At 56.6% G+C, this 27,742-nt stretch overlaps 1 protein-coding gene across 1 annotated transcript; it reads left to right on the plus strand.

Moving 5' to 3' along the window:
* Positions 1-17,868: 17,868 nt before the first annotated feature.
* On the plus strand, positions 17,869-27,429 carry THRA (thyroid hormone receptor alpha). Its single transcript, XM_070479422.1, has 8 exons — positions 17,869-17,961; positions 20,368-20,435; positions 20,978-21,078; positions 23,057-23,204; positions 23,821-24,026; positions 25,016-25,162; positions 25,735-25,993; positions 26,606-27,429. The coding sequence occupies exons 1-8, from the start codon at positions 17,909-17,911 to the stop codon at positions 26,854-26,856; spliced, it is 1,233 nt and encodes a 410-aa protein (XP_070335523.1). The 5' UTR covers positions 17,869-17,908; the 3' UTR covers positions 26,857-27,429.
* The last annotated feature ends 313 nt before the right edge of the window (positions 27,430-27,742 follow it).

The following is a 27,742-nucleotide window of genomic DNA, read 5'->3' on the forward strand; positions in this document are numbered from 1 at the left end:
AACCAAGGTCCAGCACAGCCAAACATAAATTAATTACTTTAAAAACATGATGTTTTGCTTTAACCTACGGAACCACATTATAGGTAATTATGTCCAGTGTTTGGAGTATTAGCCTTTCTCCAACCCCACTTCCCCAATGAGAAGCCAAAAGTAAATGCTACCCACCTCTGACTCGAACGGCTGAGCCTCTCTGCACACAGCCCTCATCCCTGTCCTGCCCTGTGGATAGATCGCCACTAACATTTACAACCAGAAGTACATTTACAACCCGAACAAGCCAGTGTCCTGCCAGCCCTATTTTCAGCCCTCCATCCCATACCACAGGGAACCTCAGATCCCCACCCATGAATCCAAGCTCCATCCATATTTCCCAGTCACCATTCTTTGGTCACCCTTTAAGTGTCAGACTCAGTTCTCAGAGGGATGAATCTGGAAGAGCAGTCCCCTCAGGCTCTAGAAGCAAACCTGCAGCTCTTGGGGCAAAAAATGACAGGATCCTGGGTGTCTGGAGCATAGTCTAAACAGGGAGACCAGAACTCCTGTTCTGAAGAAGAGAGTGCAGCTGGAGGAGACCCAGATCACATCCCTCTAAGGTCATGACTGCTCTCAGCTTCCTTCTTCCCCATAACCCACCCACAACCCCCTCCATTCTGCTCCCTTTAGTGCCTGCCCAAGCGACACCACTGGGGAATAATGTTTATACAAAACAGCTGCCAAATATGTGTAGCCAAAGCTTCCAAAGCAGGAAGGAGGGAGAACCCAGACTTCTCACACTTGACCTCCAAACTCCCCTCAGCCACACACATTGAAGCTGCCACAGACCCTGTTTCCTCAGCAGTCTCTCATGTAACCGGCTTCCCTGCTTCTCCCAGGCCCCCAACTCTACCTTTACCCGCCTCCCTCCTCTTATTCCTTTTCTGTCACTGCAGCTTCCAGCTCCCCACCTTGACACATCCATGCCTCCTGCAGCTCCACTCCCATCCCACAGAGCCCAAACTGTCCTCTCAGAGAAAAGCTGTCAACCTTGTGACTGCTTCTGACTTGGTCCACATGGGAGTGGAGAATATCTGGGCCCTGAGCAGAGTGGCATTCTGAACTCAGACCATCCCCTTCTGGCAGGAAGCTGGCAGACCTCTGGGGAGGGGCTCCTCCTCCCCCACTTTACAGTGGCAGAGAGGCGGCTTTTGTCATGAGAACATCTGCCTTCCCTGTCCCCCACCTCTCACCAGCAGCTCTTTCTCTTGGTTCGGCAGGGTTTCCCCAAGGACTGGACTTCTAAGGGTTTAAAAGGACACTTTTTTTTTTTTTTTTTTTTTTAATTTTGGCTGTGCCACACAGCTTGCAAGATCTTAATTCCTTGACCAGGGATTGAACCTGGGCCCTCAGCAATGAAAACATGGAGTCCTAACCACTGGACTGCCAAAGAATTTGCTAAAAGGATTCCCTTAGTTCTGGGTAAGGGCTATTTCCAGTTTTTCTACTTTGTCCTCTCTAGTGTGTCAATTTCAGAGACTGCTTTTCCATATCCCACCTCTTTCCTCCATACCAGAATAGCTTCTAGGGCCCTGTAGGCTCTCTGACTTGCCCTCCACAAGACCGGGATTCCATGATAATCCTCCAGTGGGTGAGAGAAGAGATGCCAACATCCTCTTTGTGAGTAGAAGGAAACCCTTCCCACACACAGCCCCTCTCAAATATCCCTCTTACTTACTCCACTTTCCTGGGCTGTCTGTTTCTTCTCTCTCAGCACCGATAGAAGCTGAGCTCTCACTTCCACCCTCTTAGCCCCAAGGTCCAAGCTTCTCATTCTGCTGGCTGGTCTGGCTGGGAAAGGGGACTGGCTGGAGAAGAGGGGCAGGTAAATGCCAGCCAGCCAGGTAGAACTTCCCTAGTGGTCCAGTGGCTAAGACTCTGCTTCCAATGCAGGGAGCCTGGGTTTGACCCCTAATCCAGAAACTAGATCCCACGTGCCACAACTAAGAGTTTGCATGCCCCAGCTAAAGATCCCACAGCTGCAAGTAAAGATCCCATGTGCTGAAACTAAGACCCAGCACCCTCAAATTAAAAATGAATAAAAATAAATAAATAAAAAAGCTAGCCAGGCAGAGTAACATGGCAGCACTGAAGGAGTAGCTGAAAAGGAAGGAACTAGGTAGGAGTGGGGACTTGCGGTGGGGTAAAATGCTGTGAGGAATCAGGGTGTGGGTACCCAAGGAGATGGGAACACTCCTCATCTGGGCTGGAAAGAAGTGTAGGGAAAAGTGGCAAGTCTAAACCGAGAAACTGAAATACTTGGTAAGCACGCAAGGCACAAAGGGTGTCATCATCCCTTCTCTCTATAGGGAAGAACATTTTTCTTTGGAAGCTTGCCTGGGTCCCCCCACTATGGGGAGTTAATTGGCAGCAGGTGGATGGGAAAGAAAGCAAGTCGTTCCCACACACTCCACACTCTGTACACAGCTGGCTCCAAACAAGTTCCCTCCCCTTACCCGTCCCCACATTCAGCTCCCCACTCTCTGTCTATCTGGGGGAGGGGAGGATGGAGAAGACTACAAGGTGGTCCCCTCCTCAGGGACAGCTCCTGGATCCCCCCCATTTCCGCCTCTATCTTCCCACTGCCCCCAGGAGAGGTCCAGACAGAGGCCAGCCAGGACAGTGCAAGGCAGAATCTGAACCTTTGAATCACTGAACCACTCTCAGAGTGGTTTCCTCTCTAACACCTGAAGGATGACTTCTCGCTCCACACCCTCCAGCAAGGAGGAGAAGAGAGCGCCGTGATCCTGGACCCTGGACGGCCCACTGTTCCTCCCTTCTGGCTCTGAGAGCCACTCTGGCCTCTTGGCCTCCACAGCGGCCAGTGCCATCTCTCCTCTAACTGGAGGGGGAGGGCTGTGGTGTGGCAGGTAAAGGAGACGCCCCCCCCCCCACCTCTTCTCCTGGCAAAGCAGGATGGAGGGGTTCCAGGGGGGAACCTTCTAAGACCAGAAGCTGGAAACATTTAGGGGATCTGATACCTGAGATGTATTAAGTTGTTCAAAAAGAAAGTGTCAAATGAATGGACAAAAGTAGAAGAAGCTCTGAAAGACAACCTGGAGAAGGTGTCAGCTTCTTTTTCTACTTTTACTCTCAGATACCAAAAGCAAGGCTCAGCCAGGCCCGAGTCCCCTCCCTGGCTCTCTTTTTTGTGACCTGTAAGCAGGGCATCTGATGGGACAAAGGTGATTGATAGGGAGCAATAAGTGGTCACTTTACTCTTAGTTGGGCAACTGTTTGCTAATTTCTCAGTCTCTCATCTCTGCCAGCTACTGATCCCCAAATCGCATAAACTGACCTCCTTTTGTCTCCTCCTTTCCCACTATCTTTTCTTGATTAAAAAATCAGTAAGAAAGAAAAAAAAAATCGGTAAGAGAGAGAAATACCTGGGTTTTATGTTCTCTTAGTTGGTGATACCTCAGTTTCTTCTTTCCAGAGTCTTTCCAGAACTCCCCAATAAGTGGGGCTGTGTCTGCGGAGTCAGGGGGTGTCTGTTGGACACCTCATCACTTGCTGACATCACCCAGGGCCCAGGAGGTCAGAGGGAGATGGGAAGGGGAATTACTGAGATTACTGAGGCCCAGGCCACTGAGGGGCTCGTTCATTCCAGTGCAGTCTGACGGAGGCCTTGTTCCCATTCCCCCAAACTGTTTGTGGATTCTTGGTAGGGGTGGAGAATGTTGGGTGGGGTCTTGGCTTCCAGGATTTGGGAGAAGCTCTTCAGAAAGCTATCTGGATCCCCAGGTTTCTAGGGGTGAGACTCTTGATCAGTCCTGGGGTGCTTCCTAGCAACAGTCTGGGAGGGAGAGAAGGAATGGAAGAAAGAGAGGGAGAGGCCTGAGCATAGCTGATCCAATGGGAGCCCAAAGAACAGGCTGTTCTTGCTGCCTCCTTGGCAACCAAAGTCTAAGAGGGAGGGGGCTGTCAGACATATCCCTGCAGGGTCTCTATCCACCCTCACTTGAGCCCCACCCTCTTCTCTCCCCTCGGACTCAGCCCTGAAGAGGTGGCAGGGATGGGAGGAGCAGCCTGGATAAGGGTCTTGTGGCAAGGAAGGAACACAAGCTGGGGACAAAATGACCCTGAGATGAGCTAGAAGCTTTGAGAAATGGGGGTAGGCAGGGTGAGTTGGGTGGGAAGGGGAATGACGCAACCCAGGGCCAGGGGCTGTAAGCCTAGACCAGGGCTGGATCCTGGCATCTGGCAAGATGCCTGCTTTGGAGGCAGTGTGCCCTTCACTTTGCCCTTGTCCAGGTCTGTTACCAGCCCATGTCGGGAGTGAAGGAAAGTGAGAGAGGTAAGGAGAAGGTAGGACGGCTGAACTTTCCTCTTTGAGTTCAAAGTGGCTACTCAGATCCTGGGGAAAAACAGATAGATCAGGAGGCACTTCATTATCTATGGCTCTGGGTCTAGGATTTCATAAAGTCTCCCTTGTCTAATAACTTTAGGGCCTTTCATTAGATGTGGTGGGGAAGCCAGAATGGAGGGGAGAGAAAAACCATAGTGCTTTCACTTTCCCACTCTGGACTCCATCACCCTGCCCTAATCCTAACTGTCGTTAGACCTCTCCACCACCTCCTGGTTCTGGCTGATGGAGGCAGAAGATACAGTAGCTCATCTCATAAATGTGCCTTATACACTGAGATTATCTCCCAGCTCCCTGGGCAACCCAGTCCCAAAGGACTGTTTCCACACATGGCACATCCTGCACCCTGGGCACTGCATGGCACAGCCCTGCCCCCTGCCCCAGTATATCAGCCAAATCCCATCACTGAGGAGGTGGCATCGATTGGCAGACAGCCACCCTCAGTGCTCCTCCCACTGCACGCTGCCTTGACCCTGCACGATCAGCTTCCTGCCCCACACTGCAGCTGTTGCATGTCCACCATGAGCCCCGGCAGAACCCACAGGCTCACTGACTGCATGCTGGCTCTGCAGGCTGCAGCTCTAACTCCCCGCTGCCATCTCCCTCCCGCCATCTGCAAACCCCTCATCACCAGCACTCCACTCTGCATCCGAAGGGTTTCTCCCTAACTGCCCTTCTCGTCCCTGTGATTCCAGGGAGGTACCAAGAGAACTATCCTCCCCTCATCCATGCAGTGCAAATGCCAGGACCCCCTGTAAAAGAAGTGGCTGCTACAGAGCTAGGAGGCAGGTGGCTGAGACTAAGGAAAGCAAGGCAGTCCAACTCCCATAGGCTGTTGGTCAGAACCCCACATTTGGCAAGTGATTCTGCCTAGTACAAACTGGGCTATTGGTTGAATAGCTCTCCTTCACACACACACACACACCAGCTCTACACACACACACACACACACACACACACACACCAGCTCTCCCACACACACACACACACACCAGCTCTCCTTCACACACGCACACACACACCTTTCCAAGAGCAGACGGTGGAGACAGGGCCCCGCCCTGGGAGCCGTGGGAAGGCTAGGGCCCCCGCTGGTAAAACTGGGCTAATGACAGCGGGGGAACCGGCGGGGCCAGAGGGGGTGCTGGGGTAATTAGAGTCCTGTCTGCCTCTGGGAGATCTCGAGATGAAAGGGGCTCTGGCGTCACCGGGTTGGTTTTATGTCCACGAATGCAGGTGTGTGTGCGTGCGCGCGCGTGCATGAGAGGTAGGGCTGGCAGGATGGAGACCTCTCCTTTGGGGAAGGGGATCTATTTTTTCGCAGCCCACCCTTCTCTCTGGACTGGCCCCGTACATTTGGATGGGGAGGGGCAAACGTGGAAGGAAAACCCACTGTCCTGAAGCTGAGAGTTAAGGGGGGTAGGGCAAGCCTCGCCCCCTCCCCAGCTCAGAAAGAGCACCATATTGTCGAGGAAATGACTGGTGGCAGTGAATAGAAAAAGCCTACATTGGAGGAGGGTGACATTTAAAAGGGGAGGCAGTGGATCAGGCAGGTAATGATGTTAGAAATGAGCGTGCAAGGGAGGTAACGGGGAAGCATACCCCCAAAAGGATTAAAAACACAGGATGACTTAATTTAAGAGGACCCCAGGGGTCACGTGCTCAATCCTCGAATTGTAAGGTTGAGGAAGCTTGTCACCTAGAGAGGTGGCGATTTGCTCAAGGTCAAACAGTGAGTTACTGGCAGAAAAGGGACCCGAACTCAAAACAAACTCTAAACCGCCTGCGGTTTGGTGTTAAGACTTTCTCCCGGACTTCTAAAGTGCAGGCGGCTCGGCTCGCCGAGGTGCCCTTCTCCATCCCCGTGGTGCCACCCCCAACCCCCCAATTCTTGCAGCAAGCGAAGGCTATGTTTTAAATGACATCTCTTCCAAAATATGTCACCAAGCACCACTCCTGCCGGAGTCGCTTGGAGTGGGGCGGGCGAGTGCGGGTCGGGCGGGGGGCAGAGGCGGCCGAGGGGTGGCCGGGCGGCTGGCCGGGGTCCCGGGGCGCGGCGGGGGGCGGGGGCGGGGGGCCGGCGGCGGCGAGGCGGCCTGCAGGGAGCAGCCGCGAGCCGGCTGGGCGCGCCGAGCCCGAGCCCCTGCCAGAGCGGGGCGGGGGAGGGAGGAGCCAAGAGCGGCCGCCGCCTCTGCCGGAGGAGCCGCGGGGCCGCCACACTCGCCCCCCGCCCCCCCGCGCTCACTCGCACTCACACCCGGGCGCAGGAGGCGGGCGGCCCGGGCCCCACCGGCCCCCCATGGACGCCCCCGGCACGGGGCGCTGAGACCCCCGCGTCGCTGCCCAGCCCGGTTCAGCGCGCCACGCCGAGGTAAGGGGGAGGGAGCGAGGGGGCATTAATATGCAAATGCATCGCGATTGATTATGCAAAGCCGCGGGGCTCTCTGGCCAGCTCCCAGGCGGGCTGGGGGTGTCCGGGGGGTACCCGCGGCCAGCCTCAGCCTTCCCGGGCGCCCCGGTGACCCTGTCACTGGCCGGGAGCTTGCAGCTCCAACGCCCTGGGGAAGGGAGGCGTTGCTGGGAGGTCGGTGGGCCCCGGGGTTAGCCGGCGGAGATGGCGTCCGGGCCTCCCCCTCGAGGGCCCGCCCGGCCTCTGTCCGGCCTGTCCGCTGCGCATTCCCGGGCCCGGCCCCGCTGCCGGCCGCCGGAGCTCCCCCGCCCGCCGCGCCGCGGTTTGTTTACGGTGCGCCGGAGGCCTGCCCCCCCAGCTCCCACCCCCAGCCTCCCAGGCCGAGGCCGAGTGGCCTTTGCAAGGCTGCCTCCAGCAGCGGAGGGCGGTAGGAGTGGGGTTGGAGGTGGGCTTGCACGGGCCCCAGGAGAAAGAAGTCTCCCCCCACCCCCCATTTCACTCGCCTCCCCGATTGAACATGGCTCTCTGGTTGCAACACAACTAATTACAAAAACGCAGCTGGGTGTGTGTGTGTGTTGGGGGGGGGCTGTATCTGAGGGTCCCTGGGTATTTAGGGGAGTTGCAAGCTAGGGTGGTTGGGGAAGAGAGGGAAGAATGGGCCGTGTTGTGTGCCACCCGCTTCCCTCCCCTTGCAACGTGTCTCTTGTGCCCCTTCTCTGCCCCGGCCCCCCCCCTTGTCCAGTGTGAACGTAAAGCCTGCGGGGTGGGGGTTACAGGGGCAATGGAGAGAGCCTCCCATTTTCCGGGGGAGGGGGGCTTGGAGGGGGGTGGAGGGCTGGAGGTCGCAGAAGGAAAGCCAGTGGGATGGTAGCCCACCCCTCAATGCTGGCTCAGGCCCCAGGAAGGGGAGGGGCATAGGGGGCTGTGGTCCAAGATGAGGGGGAAGCAAATGTGCCATGCAGACACAGAGATATGTGCCACATGCACACCCAGGGACACCCAGGCAGACTCAAGGACAGGAACTGCTGGACACACCCACATGGGGACAAGGGAAGAGGCACGCTGCCACTGCACAGGGGAGCTCAGAAGGGTGGGACACACCCACGGGAGACCAACCCATGCACATACCCACGCATAGGGTCATGGGGAGATGCTCTCATACACAACAAGGAGGAGTCGCTGTCACCCACACAGAAAAAGTCACTATCGCCTGCATGCATGAACGCAGAGCAATTGCACACAGCCACACATTACAAAAGACCCTGTCACTCACAGGCACACACGTGCTCGCGTGAGCCCAGTCACACAGGCATCATCGCCTTGCCGTGACAGTCACTGTCACTCGGTCAGACGCAGACACAGTTACACATCAACACACATATACGCAACTCAGCAACAAGTATTTTCCTGGACTCTTACTGTGGCTTTCTGAGGTGCTGTGTACCACACACACACAAAAATCCTGCTCCCATAATGGTGGAAGGCACGCAGTCACTCTAGCTAACATTCTCTGTCTCTTTCCCTTGTCATCCCACCCCCTAGATGGTGAGCTCCTTGAGACCCAGGAGAATCACTGGAATTGCTCTGGATCCCACCCAGAGCTGAGCATAGGAAGTGCTCCGTAATCCTTTTTAATTGATTGACTTGGGAACTCTGGCCACAGGTGCACGCATCTGCACACAGTCCTGGGGGCTCAGGTGCAGGAGGCACTCAGAAGGTTCAGGACCACACAGTCGCAGGTCTGCAACCCCGGATGCACACACTGTAGCCGTGCGGTCAGGCACACCCCTAGATGCACACGCAGTCGTAGACTTTTCCCCTCAAGCTTCCTCCTGCCTTCTTTTTCCAGGCCCTTTTTTTTTTTTTTGAGGGACAGAAAAATCAGAGCAAAGTGGGGAGGGGGTTCCAGAGGGCCGCGTCACGCACGTGAAGCAGTGTTCTGTGACTTCGGGAGCTGAGATGACCCTGGCTGCTGGGGGGGAGGGAGTCTTGGGGAGACCTGCCTCCTAGGGAGCAGCCCCCATCCCCACCCCAAAATCGGATAACCTCAGTGCCCCTGCTGAGTTCGTTGGCCTGGGCTGTTACTGGGATTGCTCACCGGCCTCCCCCCCAGCCCCCACCGAGTTCCTGCCTCCCACCGGGAGTCTGGCCCCTTTTTTCAGCTCTGCCCTCCTGTCTAAACTTGGAAGCCTCCCTTAGGAGGCCGTAAGCTGGTGAGTGTCTGGGTGAGTGCTGTGTATTTTTGACTTGGAATTTTGCTCCACCGAGGTCTCCGTTGCTCTGTCTCGGTTGGGTCTCCTCTCCCTCCCCCTGTTTCTCTGCCAGTCTCACCCTGTCCCTTTCACCCACCTCGTTGACCCCTCTTCTGGTGTCTGTTTCTGCCACAGCCTCCTTGCTCCGAGCTGGGAACCAGCGGTGGTGTTCTCCATTCTTCTCCAGTTGCTAGCACTCAGACCCCGCCCCTCGGCCTGCCTGCCCTGCCTCTGGGGTCAGCGAGAGGTTGGGGTGGGGGGCGGGGGGCTCAGCTGGCTGCTTCAGGACATCCTGCACTTCCTCAGCGCTGCAGCTGCAGCCAGCAAGTTTGGGGGGCTGCGCATAGGGGGAGAAGAGAAGGGGTCAACCACTGCCCACGCTGACTTCTCAGGTCGGTGGGCTCTGGCTGGGTGGAAGGCCTGGGTGGGCAAGCCACGCCTGGTTAGCCGAGGGTTCCTCCACACTGACCCACTGGAAAAGAATCACCCCCCCAGGGGCAGTGGCGGGAGTTGGCAGGACTCAGCTGAGCAGGACTCACAATGGCCTTTCTCCACATCCCTGGCAGCTGAGACCCACCTCAGAGATGCCCAACAGCTGTGTCCGCTTTGCCCAGCCTCTGAGCCTGGTTCTGAGGGTACAGCTGCCCAGACTTTGTGTGGGGCTGTGTGAGGCCCTCTCCCATGGGCTGGCCCTCCACTTTGGACTGGCAGGGCGGGCAGTTCTTCCAGAGAGGAAATCTGAGCAGGGGGCACTTACCATTTCTGGCCATGCTCCCCTCTAACTGTGGTCTGGATGATGGATGAGGAGGTGCTGGCATGGATTCCACCCTAGAGAATCCATGGCTACTACAGAAAGGGAAACTGAGGCTGGGTCACAGGGAACACGTAGGTGGATGAAAGAACAAGGTATTGTTCCTCTAGCAGGTGATATGCTATAATGGCTAAAAACAGGGATATATATGTGTGTATATATGTGTGTGTGTATATATGTATATGTTTATCTGTACACACACGTGTGTATATATGTAGGAGCTGGAGTGCCTGGGTTTGAATCCCAGCTCTGCCACTGGCAGTTGTATAATCCTAGGCAAGCAATTCAACCTCTCCTTTGGCTTGTCTGTAAACTGAGGATGGTAAGACCAACCTCATTCAGTTTTTTGAGGATTACAGCAGTCAAAATATATAAAATGCTTTTAAAAAGTGCCTGGTGCACAACAAGCACTGTATGTGTCAGCTGTTACAGCAAGGAAATCTGTGGGTCTGGGGTCTCCTGGATTTCTTGGAGAAGCTTGGTGGAGAATTGGATCTCCTGGCCATCACAGGCATGAGGTGGGGGTGGTAGGGATAGTGGGTCCCTAATCTCCAGCCTCCTTGTCACCTCTCCCGCCAGGGGTCTGGGCAGCCTGGAGCCCCTCTGCCACCTCTGTGCCCTCCTCCAACCCTCACCTTATTTAGCTGCTTCTTAAAGGAGCCCTTGGTATCTCAGCCTGGGACACACCTCCCCAGATAGGGACAAATGCATGAATGTTTGGGCATCACTGCATCTCTGTTGGGACAAGTCTGAGCACTGGGAGTGTAGGAGAGGAAAAACAAGGAAAGCAGGCTCCTCTCCACAACCCCTCTCACTTCTTATGTGTGGAGTAAGTCACCCTTCCTCTCTCCTGGGGACCCAAAATCCCAGCTACCTACCATGGATCTATCACTCAGGACCCACCCTTGGCTGACAGATTCCCCACCCCTGCATGGAGGGAACATTAGTGTGGAGGGTGGGGGCTGTGAATAAGGAGGGTGTTGGGTGCAGCACCTGGCGGTCCGGGGTCTTTCCTGGGTTGCCTCTTATCCTCTATGAGTCTGGTGATAAAACTCTTCTCTCCGGCCTCCATCCCTTTTATGCGCTCCCCCAGGACAAGGGGCGGGATATGCCCTGCAATGGGCCACTGGGGAACCTCTGGAGTGGGGGCGCTAATCTCAACCCTAGTTCTCATGGCTGCAAAGGTGGGGGACTTTTTGCCTCAGGGGGAAGGGAGGCACGCATGACCATGGTGGGAAGACCCCTGCCTGGGAGTTGGAGGCTGGGTTTTCGCCACTTGCCAGTTGCTGACTTTGGGTTTAGGTTTTCAAAATCTGGAGACAGGGATGCCCACCTCCTGCGGAGTAAGGACAAATAACATAACGTGAGATGACACCTGTAGTCAGTCCCTGTTGCTAGCTGTCACGGCCAACAAGGCCTGTGGATTCTCTTCTCTTCCCAGGGTCTGGAACGCTGCAGGGTGGGTGGGGACACGCAGGCCACTTGGAACCAGAGTTGGTTCTCAGGCTCTCCCAGAGGCGGCTGGGGCTGGTGGAGAGAGGGGACCGTGTGGTTCTCAGGCATGTGGTGTTGCTTGCCTTCCCCCCTGGCAGGCCACAGCCGGGGCACCAAAGGGGGACCAGCCTGTGGCATGCCAGGCTGTGAGGTGGTCCAGAGGGAGGCGTCAGACAAGAGGAGCAAGATGGAACTCGCCAGTGCCCAGAAAATGCTCTTTGCTCCCCTGCTTCGGAGGTGGGCACCCAGTCTGGGCACGGAACTGGGGTTAAAGGTTAGGGCCAAGAGCACGCCTCTGGCAGTGGCCCAGAGCAGCGGGACTGGACCCAGCCCCCATGCCTCTTCTTCCTCCTGGCTTCCTCTTGTAAGGAGGAGATGAGCTCTTGGCTCCCAGAGCCGCCTGTTTCATTTTCTCTTTTACTCAGGCGCATGGGGCGTGGGCGCGGGAAGGGGAGCGCGCGGACCCCAGGCTTTGGTGGCCATCGGGTGTCTTGGTACACATCAGTGAGTGGGTGTGTTGTGCGCGCGTCCATGTGTGCGCATTTTGTGCCTGTGTGGGCCGGGGAGGGCTCTGACTATCTGCTGGAATGGGGTACCGGAGCCCGCGGCTCTGCGCATGCGGGGTGAGTGTGTGTGTCTGCACGTGTCCGTGTGTGTGCGGGCAGACTCGGCTGCATTTACTTGCTCGCTCTCGCCTGCTCTCTCTCTCTCCCTCCCCTCTCTCCCTCTCCCCCTCTCTCCCCCTCTCTCTCCCTCTCCCTCCCTCTCTCTCTCTCTCTCTCTCTCTCTCTCTCTCTCTCTCTCTCACACACACACACACAATTTTCAATCTCTCCTCCCTTTCCTCATTCCCTCCCTCCGTCTCCCAGCTCCTCTCTCCCCGCTTCCCTCTCAGTCCCTCCTCCCTCCCCAGCCGTGCCTGTGCCTGTTCGGCTTGGCTGGGGGCTATCTCTGCCTCTCTGGTGGTGCCTGGGAGAACATCCCTGCTTTTCGTTTCAACCATTCCCTTCCCTCCTGGGCGGAGCTCCCCAGGGCTTGCAGACTCCTCTGTGCCACCTCCTCCCTGGAAGAGGGGAGTGGGGAAAGGAGGACCCCAGCCCTATGCCCATGATGCCATCTGCAGTGAGCGCCTTGGCCCTGTGACATTCATGCCTCCAGCCTTCAGCTGCCCCAGCTCCCAGCTCCAATTACCCACTGGCTGCTGGGGGTGGGGGTGGGGGTGGGGGGGCAGGGAGAATGTGCTCAGGCTGGGGGTGCTTCTAACTCTGCCTTGGCTGTTTGGATCTCCCCCTCCATTCCTTGTGGGGAGCAGAGGGGGTATGAAGATCTGTGGGTCGGCAGGGAAGGGGCTGAGCTCTTGAGCAGGGGCTGGGCACCACCATCATCAGTAGGTGTGGAGGGGGGTGTGGAGGTGAGCCCCACACCTGGGTGCCCACCTTGCTGCCTGACCAGAGCTGGCCTGGGGTGGGAGGAGGGGCAGGAGAGCAGCAGGTGGGTGAGGTTATGGTGGGGGTGGGCGGGAAGCCCAACAGTCTTTGATGTTCCTACTGGGCATCTGGCCCAAGTCAAGGCTACTGTTTATGTCTTTCTGTCTCTGACCTGCAGGGGGGAATTTCCTGTTATATTTTTTGGGGGGAGAGGATCCTTTTGTTTAAGTAACCAATCTCCCCCTTATACTCCCACCCCCATCTCCCATTAGCCTCCAAGGCCCCAGAGTGGCTTGGAGATCAGACGTCAAGGGTCACTGCCCTTCAGCTCCAGAATCCCTGCTCATGGGGGCCCTGTGAGCGCCCACCGAGGGTTGCTGCCTCCCCCCGGCTCCTCCCGCTTGCCAAGCTGGTGCCTGCGTCTGTATACTCATCTGCCATCACACACCTGCCAAAGAGGACCTCCCTTTCCACCTTCACCCCTCCTCTCCCTCCTGGCACTGGGATGAGAGGGAGTTGGGTGGGGCAGCCCCCGCCCAGTCCATACCTGAGAGGGGGAGGGAATCTGGGAAAGGAGGTAAAGGTCGCAGCCCTGAGAGGCACCCAGCCCTCAACCTGGGGGCCTGTGTGCCTGCTGCAGCCTCCACCATCGCCAGAACCCCTGGGGGCTGTGGGTGTCTGTGGCTGCCCATGGGAGCCCAAGTTGGCACAGGCGGTCATGTCTGCACACAGATGCCTGTGTTTGCCTGTGCATGCCCGCGCGCATGTGTCTGGTGTGTGTGTGTTTGTGGGTGGGCTGCAGTGGCCACCTGGGCCTCTTAGCATCACCCTTGTTGGCCCCCATGGTGTGCAGTCAGGGCATCAGTGCCAGATAGTTGGGAGTGGGGGTGAAGTATCTCCCCCCACCCTAGCAGCAGGCAAAGGGGAAGGGGAGAGGGAGGTGCGAACCTCCCCACAGCACTATTAATAGCCCACATGCCAGGCCACCAAGAACCAGCTGTCACCGTGGAAACCATTTCTGCTCTCCCCTCCCCCCAGCCTCCGTGAGGTGGGACTTGGGCGGGGCCCTGCGCACCCCCCACCCATCTTCCTTTGTTACCTTTCTCTCTGTGTGTCTCCTCCCCTCCTCTGCCCCTCAGTCTCCCCCACCCTCCCCTCCCCAGCCCCACCTCCAAGCCGCCTTTCTTCCTCTCCATCTCCTTCATTGTCATCCCTGCCTCTGCCCCAGTCGCGGCCCGTCTCTTTGTTCTTGCCCCTCCTCGTCCTTCCCCCCTCTCCGCCTTCGTCCCTTTCACCCTTCTCCTCCTCTCTCTCCCCTTCTCTCAGCCCCCCTCTCTCTGCGTCCTTCCCTCTGCTTGGCAAGGAGGAGGGCTGGGCTTCCCTTAGCATTAAGGACAAGGTTCAGGGGCCCTGACTGGTGGGCCAGAGCCAGGAGTAGACACAGGAGCCGGGTGTGGAGGCCTGGGGGCTCGATCCGGGGGCAGAGAGTCCCCCCTCTGGCAGCCCTAGGCATCCTTCCAGGGAGTCCCTTGGGTCCACAGGACTGCAGAGAGGGACAGTCCCGGCAGCGGGGACCTGGCCTGGTGCCTGTGGATGCTGCATTGGCCTCTTGTCTCTGTCCCCCCATCCCAGAAGCACTTAAGCTTAATGAAATGCTTCCCCCTCCACGGGCGCCTTGCCCACACTGCCACCAGGCAGCTCTTATCTGACAAAGAGGGAGTGGGTGGCCAGGCCCGCCGACAGGTGGGCCTTGCCTTCCGGCTGTCCAGCCCCTCCTCGCCGAGCAGCATGGCTCCAGCCCGTCCGCTTCCAGGGGGCTGAGCCTCTTTCTCTGCGGGTCTGTGCCCCCAGCAGGCACTTGGGGAACGGAGAGGATTGCAGGAGGAGGGGTGAGAGGCTGCCCTTCAGGGTGGGTGTCCCCGCCCCGCTTCCCCGTGGACTTTTATCTGCCCACGGCCGACACAGGCCTGGCCCACGTGCTCCTGTGGCCCATGTGCCTCCCTGCATGCTGGGCTCTCTGCCCGCTCTGTCGCCTCGGAGGCCCAGGTATGTCCCCAGAGAGACAAAAAGGAGCCCTCAGGGGTTCCAGCCTCTTGCTAAGTGCCAGGCGAGGGTGCCCTGAGCCGCGAGGGCAGGACCTTGCTCCTGCCTGCCGCCAGGGGCTCCGGGGAGTCTGGGTGGTGCCCATGGGCAGCAGGCACCGGTCTGCTCAACGCCCCTCCCAGCAGGCACGTGCAAGCCCTTGGCAGTGCCCAGACACATTTGGAGTTAAGACTGGACCTGGGAGGGGGAAGGGAAGGTAAACATGGTGGCGGAGGTTGGCGCTGCCCCAGGGGTGGCCTGTCGGGGCAGTGGCAGGAGTGAGCGGGGAGGGGGTTCCTCCGGCTCCACAGCCTGCGAGGGAGCTGCCCACGCCAGGCACTGCTGCTGGGATTCCCCGCCTGGCCTGGCTCACAGCTGTCGGTACCCAGGCCTGCACACCCTGGCGGCCTTCACCTGCCCCAGGGCCTGCTCCCGGGGCTGTCCCCATCTCCCAGCGCCCACCCCTGTGCCTGCCTCCTCCCCTCCCCGGGGGCGCCCGGGCCTCAGGCTGGCGAGTGGATTTTTCCAGCTTCTGTAAACAAGTGGTGGCAGCATGCCAGGTGAGCAGGAGACAGGCGGGGGCAGCACCACAGCCAGGGTGTGCCAAGCACCGAGGCACAGTCTTGGGGGGAGGGGGAGCCGGGAGACACCCAGCCCCCGGAGAGAGAGAGAGAGGAGAGAGAGACATTCAGATGCAGACGGACAGACCAGAGGAAGCTTCACTGGGCACAGAGAGGAGTGGAAACAGAAAATAGCCCTCTATTGTCAGCCCCACCCCCACGACTGCCCTGGCCCCCCTGCCCCTTGGCGCTCTGGCTAGGAGCAGCAGGCCCCTGTGCCCAGGCCCTGGGCAACCCCACCCACTCCTTTTCTCCCCCACCTCCACCCCTTAGGGCTGGCTACGCCATTATAAATTTATAACAGGAATTTCTCCGCAAGCCAAGAAAAACTTGACCTACTTTCTTGACGGCTCCCTGGGCTAAGGCTCCCCGCTCACACCCGCCCCCCCCAATGTCTCCTGTCCAGCCCCCAGTCCTGGTCTGTGGGGGTATCAGAGGCAGAACGGGCCACCCTTCTGTCCTGCCCTGCTCCCCAGGATGGGGACTCACCCCAGTGCCCTGTCCCGTGGCCCGGCCCTGCCCTGCCCAATGGCCTGACTTATCTCTCCCTTGCCCTCCCACCCTGACTCCTTATCAGTTCCTGGAGGTGGGGCCGAGGGGCAAAGCCTCTGGCGCAACAGCCCCACAATGGAGGGATGAAGGGGTGTGTGCAGGGAGCCGCACCTTTTGTCCCCTCTCATGTGCCCACACCTGCCTGTGTGGGCAGATACGGAGCCTCAGGTCTGCAGCCTTGGGTCAGCAGTGTGGCATGGAGGGAATGGTTGGCCCAGGTTGGCACTGCTCTGGACCCCAGGCAGCAGAACCAGGCCAGCGTTGGAGGCAGTCTGCTGACTAGCTGTGCCCACTTGAGTGAACGGTCAAGCTTTCTGAGACTTCGTTTACTCACCTGCAAAGTTCTGATACCAGAGGGCACATATTCTCTGTGCCATTAACAGGGGTTATTTTCCATTCCCTGTCCCCTTACCTTCCTGGTGGGTGGTAGCTCAGCTAAACCAATGGGGAAGGGGAAGCCTGGTCCTCAGACTGGGAAGTGTGATGTGGGACCTTGTATGGGAATCTCCTTGTGGGGCCAGGGTTGGGCCAGAAGCTGGGGGAGGGGGCAGCCCCCTACTATTTTCAGCGTCCCTCTTCACTGAGGCACTCAGGTGGGTGTTCAGGATTCCTGCATGCCACCTCTACAAACCACACTTCCTTCCCCAGTACCCTCCCCGCCCCCCGCTGCCCTGTGCCTGGGCTCAAAACTGCCCATCTCTGGTGGCCTCTTGCCCTTCAGTGCTGATGAGTTTTAGGAAAACTTGGCGAGGGGGTTGGTAATAGCAGCTGATGTTTAATAGACCCATATGAAGGGCCAGGAACTTCCCAGGTGGTGCTAGTGGTAAAGAACTCGCGTGCCAATGCAGGAGACACAAGAGAGATGGGTTCGATCCCTGGGTCAGGAAGATTCCCCTGGAGAAGGAAATGGCAACCCACTCCGGTATTCTTGCCTGGAGAATCTCATGGAGAGAGTATCCTGGCTACAGTCCATGGGGTCACAAAGGGTCAGACACGACTAAAGCAACTTAACACACACACACAAGGGCCTCATTTGATTGTGAGGATTGAGGCAAGGTACATGGATGACCTCATTCTTTCCCTCCATCCTTTTTCATGTCTGGAGATCAGGCTGTGGATCTCCGGGCTTGCCTGCTGTGTGGTGGTTTTTTTTTTTTTTTTGCCTGTTCTCTGTTGATTTGAATGATTATCCTGGTCCTCTCCCTGTGCCCACCCTCTGTGACTACCACTATCTCATTATTTTCATTTTCAAAGTATTTATTTATTTATTTGGCGTGCTCCAGGTCTTAGTGGTGACCCATTGGATCTCAGGTCTTCCTTGCGGTATGCAGGAACTTCAGTTGTGGCTTGCGAACTCTTAGTTGCAGCCTGTGGGGTCCAGCTCCCTGACCAGGTATTGAACCTGGGTCCCCTGAATTGGGGGCGTGGAGTCTTAGCCACTGGAGCACCAGGGAAGTCCCCCCACCATCTCATTATGAGCCCCAAAATGTTGGTACCAAAGGAATCCTATTCGCCTAGACCCACATGGCACCGCCTTATCCCTGCCTCTCTCCTCTCTCTGCAGGGACCTCTGGACAGGACAAGATTCTGAAGTTACTCTTCCCACCTAGGACCCCTTTACAGACCCGGCTTGCTCCCCCACCCAGCCCTACCACCTGCCATTCCCTGGCCCCTTTCACCGCCCGCCCCCCTTGGGGCTCAGGGCATGGTGTGAAAGGCCAAGTGCTGAGGCGGGCACCATGGGTGCTGTGCCCTAGGGCCTGGGTGGCAGGGGGTGGGTGGCCTGTGGGTGTGCCGGGGGGGCCAGTGTGCCCACCCCAGTCTCTCGGCGTGCTGGAGGGCATCCTGGATGGAATTGAAGTGAATGGAACAGAAGCCAAGCAAGGTGGAGTGTGGGTCAGACCCAGAGGAGAGCAGGTAATGCGTTCGGCAGCTACGTCGTGCCAACTCCTAGGTAGCAAGCAGGGTCACCTGGCTGGGCCCAAGAGAGCTGAGCTTGGGCCTTTTAAGTACCTCTGTGGTGGGGACTGGGGCGGGGGCATGAGGCCAGCCAGCCTGCTGCCTACCTTTGCCCAGGAGATGAGGTCATGTTCCCATGTGGCAGGGAATTAGGCACCTGGATGGAGAGATGCCCATTCTAAAAGGGGGAGGTGATGTAGAGTAATTATAGGCGGCAGGCACGTGGCCGCTCCCTGGATGGTGCTGGGCATCTCAAATCCTGCCCCACCCCCCATGGTGTCCCCTCAGCCACCCATACCTACGTCTGTGGAATCCAAACAGCCTTGCCATTTACCTCCTTCCCCTACCAGCTCATTCACTTCTGACTGCCAGTGTGCAGTCCAGAAGCCATGGTGCCTGTTACATGACATTTCAGGGCACGTGGTCCAGTAGCCGTTGGTCGCAGCTCACACTTATATTTGGAACCCATTGGGAGCCTCACAAGCTCTTCCTTGTTCATGGGCAAGGGCGGGCACTGCCATGGGGCTCCTCCCAGGAAGTGGAAGTGAATACCAGCTATGAAGATTTTGCTCCCACGTGGAGCAGACATCAGCCTTGCACACACAGCTAGGGATGGCTTACCTACCATCTGCAGTGTCTTTCAGAAGCCCAGAGGGTCTCTGCCTCTCCCATCGGCTCCAAGTAGCACAGAGCTCGGTCTCTGTTGGCGTGGTGCCCTGGGAGCTGGGTACAGCCTGTGCCTATGGCCAGGGAGAGGGTGGGGGATGGGTGCTCTGGGGAGCAGTGTGGCCGTTGCCTAGGAGACCAGATCCTGAGCCAGGAGGCTGGAGTCCTGGCCCAGCAAAGCCCTGGGGCCCAAGACTGGGTCCCTGGAAGGGTGGAGGAAGTGGATGGGGCTGGTGGTTGGGTAAGGGCAGTGGGGTATCCCCCTACCCAGTCCCCACCCCAAGGAACTCTGAAAGAGATTTAGCCTGTCATTGCATAGCTTTCACTTACAGCCTCTGTACCTCCCTGCCCAGACTTATTCTGTGGGTCTGGGAGAGTCTGCTCCTAATGCAGAGAAAGGCGGGAATGCCAGTTCCTGGTCCCCCAGGACTGCAGCCCCTCCCCGACAGCCTCCCCTCCCCCATGTCCATGCGCCACCTTGTGGCTATCCCTGGTACTGCACCCAGAGGCTGTAAGTCTTGATTAATTGCTGAAGACCGCCAGCTCAGCTGGGGCCTCATAGCTAGGCCGTCCCCCACATCCACCCCTCCGGAGACAGGAGGCAGATCTGACCCTCGAACCTTCTAGAAATTAGACAGGGGTAATCCCCAGGGTGTGTGGAACACAGAGCTATCTGTGACTGTGACCCTGGCCAAGGTCACTGTGTCAGTGTGTTGGTAGTTGCATCGGGCTCTGGAGGGAGGCTCTGCAACATGCCACACACAGGGTGGGTGTGAGAGGTTATACAATCCGTGCATGCATGTAGAAGGCTTATGTAACCTGTGTGTGCCGAGATTATGTAACACACATGTGGAGAGGCTGGCCACATATGTGTGCAGTGGCTGAGGGCTGCTATAATACCTTGTGTGGAGGGGCCCTGGGTCTTTGTTCTGGCTCTGACCCCGGCCCACTGTGTCAGCTGGCACAGGTGGGGCCTCAGTTTGCTGTTCTGTTAAATGGGGGCTGTAGACAGGGTGGCTTTGGGAGTCCCATCCTTTTCTCATGTTCTTGAGTCTAGGATCTGGTGGTCCACTGTGGTTATCTAGCATGTGTGCATGAGCTGAAAATCAAGTGACATGCTCGTTGCAGGGAGGGGCATGGTATTATTAGGTGCCTGTCTGGAGGGTTGTGAAACACGTGGACATATCCTCGAGGTCGTATAACATTTGAGAAAGCCCTGAAAGTCACATCCACATAGATAATAGAGACTGCGGCTTACGTACCATGCTTGGGTTTATACTGAAGGCAGCATAGTTGTTCATATGTTCATATGTGCTGGTTTTATGCTGCATATATTTGTGTGTATTCTAAAGCTTATATAGTTTTAAGCATGTCCTAAAGATTCATGTCCTAAGATTCTTTCTGCATATGTGTCAAACACTGAACGCTTAAATATGTGGGTGTTTTATAGATGATGGGTGTTTAAGGTTCTCTAATGTGTGTGTGAGTGTGTGTTGGGACTCTTGAACATGCTTGTGCCCCAGCCAAGCCCCTTATCTCTTGTTCAGATAACTGGACCCTTCTCGGTTTTGTCAGCTGACCTGAAGGTGGGAGGTAGATGGAGGGAGTCAGGCCTGAGGCATGACCTCAGCCTATTGGATACAAAGGGGGGCTGCCCAAGGTCTGCTCTCTGATTCTACCCACCTTGCCCCTATCCAGTACCAGGTCACCAGATGGAAAGCGAAAAAGAAAGAACGGCCAATGTTCCCTGAAAACCAGCATGTCAGGTGAGCCTGGCTGCGCATGCCCTTCCTGCCCACCCTCAACCCCTCCGAACCAGCAAAGGGCTCTTCTGGGGCCTGGGCTTGTACCAGCAGTTCCTGTGTCCCGTGGGAAGAGCCTCCTGGAGAGCTTGGGCTGGACTTGTCCGGGTGAGAGGTGTGACGTGGAGCATGCCCCAGCCATTGAGGATGGAGGAGGTCAGGAAGCGCCTCTTCCCTTCTCTTCTCCCATCACGCCCTTGCCTGAGGTGCCCAAGATGAGCTGCTGAGGAGACTTGCTTCTCCTTCTCCTGTGCCCCCTGCCCCTGGGATGCAGCAAGAGAGAAAAGCCTGGAAGGGGCAGTCAGAAGAACTGGATTCTCCATATTCTTAGGGAAGGGGATGAGCAAGATGACCTTGATATGTCTTCAGGACTCTGCCCGGAGACAGAGAACCCTTCAGGGAGGCTGGGCAAGGAAGGAAAAGCGGGGGGATGGAGAGAGTATAGAAGCCTCTCTGCTGGGGCCCCAAGCCATGCCTGCCTGCCTGCCTCCCTTCCTCCCTCCCAGGGTATATCCCTAGTTACCTGGACAAAGACGAGCAGTGTGTCGTGTGTGGGGACAAGGCAACCGGTTATCACTACCGCTGCATCACTTGTGAGGGCTGCAAGGTATGGACCAGCCAGCTCCTGCCCCTCCCCCACCACCTGAGCCCCCATCGCATTCCCTTTAAGTCCCTCAGCGCCTGGCCCAACAGACAGCTCTATAAATGTGTAACCTAAAGCTCACCTATTACATCGTCATTTCCCTTGTTCATTCATTCATTCGCTCGTTCATTCATAATCACTGCTCTGCCATTCACAGGCAAGATGTCTCATCTCTCTAAGCCTCAGTTTTTTCATCTATAAAATGGGTTAGGATAATGATAATACCTACCACATAACATTGTTGGGAGAATTAAATGAGATAATGCACATCGAGTATTTAAAACGGAGCCAAACAGAAAAGAAGCACTCAACCAATGTCTGCTTCCATCCATCCACCCAGTGTTTTAAGTGTCAGATGTGTAGTATCTGCCTTGACCTCAAGCTGCTCACAGCCTACCAGAGAAAGACTGATGGCAGCTGAAAGCAATATCACTGTTTTTTAAATGTAGTTCCTGGACCGCCTATAGTACTTGTTAAGTGCAGATCCCCAGGCCTCATCCCAGCCCTGCTCAATCAGAACATTTTGTGATGACTGCCAGGCATCTGCCTTGAAACAGGCTCCCCAGTTGCTTCCACTGCCCCTGATAGGTTGAGAACCATTGCTCGGGAGGGGCATGGTGGAGCCCAGAGGAGAGGATGGCAGAGGGCACAAGGTCACAGCTTGGGGAGACTTAATTAGATCTCACTTTGGGCATTTCAGCCTACATGGTTTTTCTAGAGTCATCACCTCCTAAAAATATGAGAGCTTTCAAGAAGCAGAAAGATTAAGAATACGTCAAGGCTTCAAGATCCTCTTTCTTGGTGTCAGTCAAGCCAAGACCACCACGAATGGAGAGTCCCCTCAGCGTTCCTGGAAGCATCACCAGCAGTATAGCACAGAACAGGGAGTCCCACCCTCAAGGCCCTCTGAGTCCCAGTGGGTCATCCCAAAAGGACAGAGATGTCTCCCCACTCCTAGAGAGTACGATGGTATAGGTTTAGAGTGAGGCCCAGGAATCTGTATTTTTGATCGGTACCCTAGGTGGATTTTAATTGCGCCCCAGAATCTGAGAGCTCAGACCTTGCGTCTCATACCTCAGGTCCAGTTCTGACTGTTTAGCCATATGACTTTGGGCAAATGGCTTAATCTTTCCAAGCTTCAGTTTCTTAGTCGGCAACATGGAGATAGTAACAGTTCCTACCTCATGGGGTTGACACCAGCGTTAAAGGTGATGATACATGAAAGAAAAGGTTTAGAAGCTCCTGGCTCATTGTAAGTATGCAGCAGACATTAGTCCTTCATATTATTACTACCATCTTGAGTCTTGAAGCTTTTTTCCTTTAAAACAAAGATTAAATTCCATATATAAAATTGAAAATTTTCTTTTCAAGCTATTACATACGAATCCACACCCAATGCCTTTTCTTGATTTTTTTGACATTCTCCCTGCCCCCTACCATTTCAGGAATTCCACCTGCTTAGGCAACAGGCAGCAGGTATGAGAATGGTTTGGGGCCAGTGTTGTTTTTAGAGTCGTTTAGCAAGATAGAAAATCAGGTATTAGCTGGATGTCCAAAGTGGCTGTTCCTTCAGGCCTCGTCATATTTCACACCCTCCCAGGCTCAGATCTCCCCATGGTCACCATCCTGACCTCTGCCACCACCACTGCCCAGGTGCCCCGCAGGCAGTTGGGGGCTGAAGATGTGTGTTTCTAAGTCCTGGCAGAGCCCAGATGATGCTGGGCTTGCTCTGTCCAGAGGATGCCAGGTCCCCTCACTAATTGCCCTAGCCCCCCGCCCCCTGCCAGAGAGCTGCATGGTTGTTTCAGGAAGAGAAGACCGTGACCACACCATCTCTGTCTCCTGCCCCCCCTGCCCCCTGCCAGAGAGCTGCATGGTTGGTTCAGGAAGAGAAGACCGTGATCACACCATCTCTGTCTCCCTCCCCCCACCCCCACTCCAGGGCTTCTTTCGCCGCACAATCCAGAAGAACCTCCATCCCACCTACTCATGCAAATATGACAGCTGCTGTGTCATTGACAAGATCACCCGCAATCAATGCCAGCTGTGCCGTTTTAAGAAGTGCATCGCTGTGGGCATGGCCATGGACTGTAAGGGGATGGGTGGGCCCAACCGGGCCAGGCAGCTGTGGGTGGGGGTGTGTTCAGATGCGGCAACTCCCTTCCAGGGTACCCACAGGGTAGAGTGACCATCTGGGTCAGGCTGGTGATGGAATGAGTATTCTTGGTCCCTGCTGCCCTCATCTCAGAAGAAAAGGAAACAGAGGATCCCTCTATTGGCCCTGAGCATGGGCCCTGGTGCCTACTTGCCTTTTACCAGTCAAGGGCCTTTTTAGAGAGAGTTGTTGGGTAGAAATAAGTCCTGAGTACCCCACCGTAATGCAGTATCTCTGACTACCAGGGAAGGTGCTCCACTTCTCTGTGGGGTGAGAGAGGGCATCTTTCATTAGCTAGGGACTGGATGGCTCAGTCTTCCGGTAACCACTGTCACCTTCAGACCAGCACATGGTATCCTCTGGGTCAGCCCAAATCGGAGTTGTTGTGGTCCCAGTGATTATCATGATCTAGGTTGTGCCACCCCACTACTAGGGAAGTCATTTAGCCTCTCTTGGCCCTTCCCCTCAGTTTCTCCAACCTGAATACTGGGAAGAGTAGTTTCTGAGCAGGTTACAGAGTGTGCAAAGGGCATTGTGTCTGTTGTTGACAGTGGTTCTAGATGATTCGAAGCGGGTGGCCAAGCGCAAGCTGATTGAGCAGAACCGAGAGCGGCGACGGAAGGAGGAGATGATCCGATCCCTGCAGCAGCGACCAGAGCCCACTCCTGAAGAGTGGGACCTGATCCATGTTGCCACAGAAGCCCATCGCAGCACGAATGCCCAGGGCAGCCATTGGAAGCAGAGGCGGAAATTCCTGGTAAGGAGAAGGGGCATGAGTGAAGTGGCAGCCTGGTGGCCAGGAGAGGAGAGCGAATTCAGAGTCTTGCCTCCTCCAGGAAGCCTTCTTAGATTAGTCCACCCCAAAGCTGCTAGTCTGCACAACTTGGCATTTCTGATTTGTACACCTGTGTATGTGTCACTGCCTTTTCCATCTGATTGGGAGTTCCATGAGGGCAGGGCCTTGCCTCATCAAATTTTCAGTGAAGGGGGGCGGATCTCTCTTCTTTTTCTTGTCCCCAGTGACTAGGAGGCAGGGGCAAGGACACAGTCATGGAACAGTATTTTAGGGAGCCTCCTGGGTGCCACGCGTTGTTTTGGGCCCTGGCAAAACTGAATGCCAAGGAAATGGTCAGCGTGGGAGGAGATGGACAGTTGGTTGTATATGGTGGGGGAAGGCAGAGAACTTCTGATGGAGTGTGTCAGCGGGTGAAACAGTACACTGTAAGGAGCACCAGCTCTGAAACCAAGCACGTGTGTGTGTGTGTGTATGTGAAACAGGGATCAAACTGCCTGGGTTCAAATCCTGTTTCCACCACTTACTAGTCCCTTGACCTTGGGCTTATTACTTAGCTACACTCTGTCTCAGTTTCCTCATCTGTGAAATGGTGATAACATCAACTAATGGTGATAAGTCATGGTGACGATTAAATGAGATAATACGTGTAAAACACAGGGCCCAATTCCTAGCTACGTATTAGTCAAATATAGCTTCTGTTGTTTTGACATTACCGCTACTGGTGTCATGATCCTTGTTATTATTAGCCAACTTGGAGCTCTGGGCTAGCCTGTTCTCTGCCGCAAGGAGGGAGAAGCCCTAAGCCTGGGACGCAGAGTCCCTAGCTTCGGTGCCCCCCCCACCCCCTGGCTTCCCCAAGCTGCCTTGGAGCTCCCCCTGGTGGGCAGGGAGCCTCAGTGAGTGGGTGAAAGGGGTCTGCAGCCCCAACTGACCCCCGTCTCTCCCCCTAGCCGGATGACATCGGCCAGTCACCCATTGTCTCCATGCCAGACGGAGACAAGGTGGACCTTGAGGCCTTCAGCGAGTTTACCAAGATCATCACCCCGGCCATCACTCGCGTGGTGGACTTTGCCAAAAAACTGCCCATGTTCTCCGAGGTGAGTGATGGAGGGGAGGAGAGACCTGGTGTCACACTGGAGGGAAACCTTGGGCTGCTCCCCGGGTCACCCAGTCCCAGCTCATCCTTATCTGAAGCTCTCTGGACAGGAGGCAATTCCTATAGGTCAACACACCCAACACACACACATGCACACACAAGGTGAGCTGATTCCTAAAGAACTGACAGGCTCTATGGGCCCAGCCCTGCACCCTCAGCCTCTCCCTGCCCATCTCCCCACAAGTCTACATGACCATCCTGACTCTGGAGCTTCTTATTTTAAAGAGCACATACTCTGTAGAAAGGCTGCCCTGCTGGCTTGTGACCTTGGCCACGTAGCCCAACTCCCCATACCTCCCTTTGCTTATCTGCAGTGGGCATGGAGGTAATGACAGGACCTAACTCGGAGACCTAGCGGTGAGGCTTAGTGAAGCAGGGCCCGTCTGCCACCCAGTACAAGGGTAGCTGTCCAAAGCATGCGTTCCCGGTCGGTGGTGGCCTTGAAGTTCCCAGGGGCACCTGCAGGGGACGCTCGTGGGGAGGGGCGTGCTGAGTGATCCTGTGGCTCTGCAGCTGCCTTGCGAAGACCAGATCATCCTCCTGAAGGGGTGCTGCATGGAGATCATGTCCCTGCGGGCGGCTGTCCGCTATGACCCCGAGAGCGACACCCTGACGCTGAGCGGGGAGATGGCTGTCAAGCGGGAGCAGCTCAAGAATGGCGGCCTGGGTGTCGTCTCTGACGCCATCTTTGAACTGGGCAAGTCACTCTCTGCCTTTAACCTGGATGACACGGAAGTGGCTCTACTGCAGGCTGTGCTGCTAATGTCAACAGGTACCTAGCCTGGGCGGGTGGGCTCCGGAGCTTCCAGGGACCGAGAGTTTGGCTGGGCCCCAGGCTTGTCCTTCTTTAACCCCTCAGTCTCTCTGCTCCCCAAGCCCACCTCTCTGACCCCCACACTTATCCCTGTCCCCAGGCCCATCCTCTATCCACTGTCCCCTGGTCTGTCACCCATCCCCGCTCTGTTCTCTCCAGGCCCATCTCTAGCTTCCTACGCCCTCTTCTCCCATCCTGGCTTCCTTTTTCGCCTCTGCCCCACATCTCTCTGTCTCTTATAGTTCCCTTTGTTCTCCACCCCGAATCTGTTCCCGTCCCCCTTCTCCCCCTCCCTCCTCTCTTCTCAGCCCCCCTCCCCCCCACCCCGTCCCTGGTCCCTGCCCCCCCACCTCTCCACCCCCTAGGTCTGCCTCATCTCCTCGTCCCTTCTCTTCCCAGGCCCACCTCTGACTCCTCTGTCTGCTTCACCTGCCCCTCCACGCACTTTGCCCTGCGGTTGCCCCCTACTTGCCCCCTGCCCCGCAGAATGCGTGTCTTTCTCCATTCTCCCCCAGCCTCTGCGCCCACCCCCCACCCCCCTCTCAGCCTCGTGCCCCTCCTTCCCTGCAGACCGCTCGGGCCTGCTGTGTGTGGACAAGATTGAGAAGAGTCAGGAGGCGTACCTGCTGGCGTTCGAGCACTACGTCAACCACCGCAAACACAACATTCCGCACTTCTGGCCCAAGCTGCTGATGAAGGTGACTGACCTCCGCATGATCGGGGCCTGCCACGCCAGCCGCTTCCTCCACATGAAAGTCGAGTGCCCCACCGAACTCTTCCCCCCACTCTTCCTCGAGGTCTTTGAGGATCAGGAAGTCTAAAGCCTCAGGCGGCCAGAGGGTGTGCGGAGCTGGTGGGGAGGAGCCTGGAGAGAAGGGGCAGAGCTGGGGGCTGAGGGAGAACCCCCACACCTCTTCTCTCCTCCCTCTCGTCCTTGGATAGATTCAGCTCCCCACACACCCCCACACTGCCCTGTCCCTCCTCAGAACCTCCAGCCCTGGGACAGGGCAAACAAATGAACTTGCTATGAAAAGGACAGTGTGGGAGGCTGGGGGGTGGGGGGACGGTGTCCTGCAGTTCCCAGGACCTTGTCCTCTGAGAAGGTAGGAGAAGGGAGGGAGAACTAAGAGCGGATAAGCCATCTTGACCGTAGGGGAGAGAGGAATGTGGGGTGGGGGCAAAGGCCCTCACTCACCCCCTACACACACACAAGAGAGAGCCCCCTCGCCCAGTCTCTTGGCCTAGGTCCCCCCTCCAGGCTGAGGGCCTCTCTGCTTCCCCAGATGCCTGGTGCAAAGAAAGGCTTGGCTTGGCTCCTCCCCTGGAGGTTAAAAATTACAGTCATTCTAACTGCACTTTGGAAACCAGGCAAGGGGAGAAGATAAATGAAGAAATACTAGACAGAGGAAAAAAGAGCGAGCGACTGATAGAGAGATGATATTAAGTTATTAACTGAGGCTGGCCAGAGGGGAGGACCCCCCCCTCCCACCCCCGAGCACTTTGAGAGCTGCCCCCTCCTCCCCCCAAATCAGAGAGAACTGCCCCCGCCCCACGTCAGGTCCCCAAGGGTAGGGCTGCCATCAGAGCTGTGAGTTAACACAACAGGGTCCTGGCCACGCCCCCTTGCCGTGCCCCTCCCTCCGTGCCCTTTGGCACCCCCCCCCGCCCCCGCACTCCCTCTGCTCTCTGCCACTCGTGCCCGCTGAG

The sequence above is a fragment of the Odocoileus virginianus genome, chromosome 17 (assembly GCF_023699985.2).
Source record: "Odocoileus virginianus isolate 20LAN1187 ecotype Illinois chromosome 17, Ovbor_1.2, whole genome shotgun sequence".
NCBI classification, from domain to species: Eukaryota; Metazoa; Chordata; class Mammalia; order Artiodactyla; family Cervidae; genus Odocoileus; species Odocoileus virginianus.

Coding starts and splice junctions, on each gene's coding strand:
- THRA (XM_070479422.1), top strand. CDS start 17,909: ATGGAACAGAAGCCAAGCAAGGTGGAGTGTGGGTCAGACCCAGAGGAG. Junction 21,079..23,056: donor TCACTTGTGAGGGCTGCAAG/GTATGGACCAGC, acceptor CCCCCACTCCAG/GGCTTCTTTCGCCGCACAAT. Junction 24,027..25,015: donor AGCAGAGGCGGAAATTCCTG/GTAAGGAGAAGG, acceptor CTCTCCCCCTAG/CCGGATGACATCGGCCAGTC.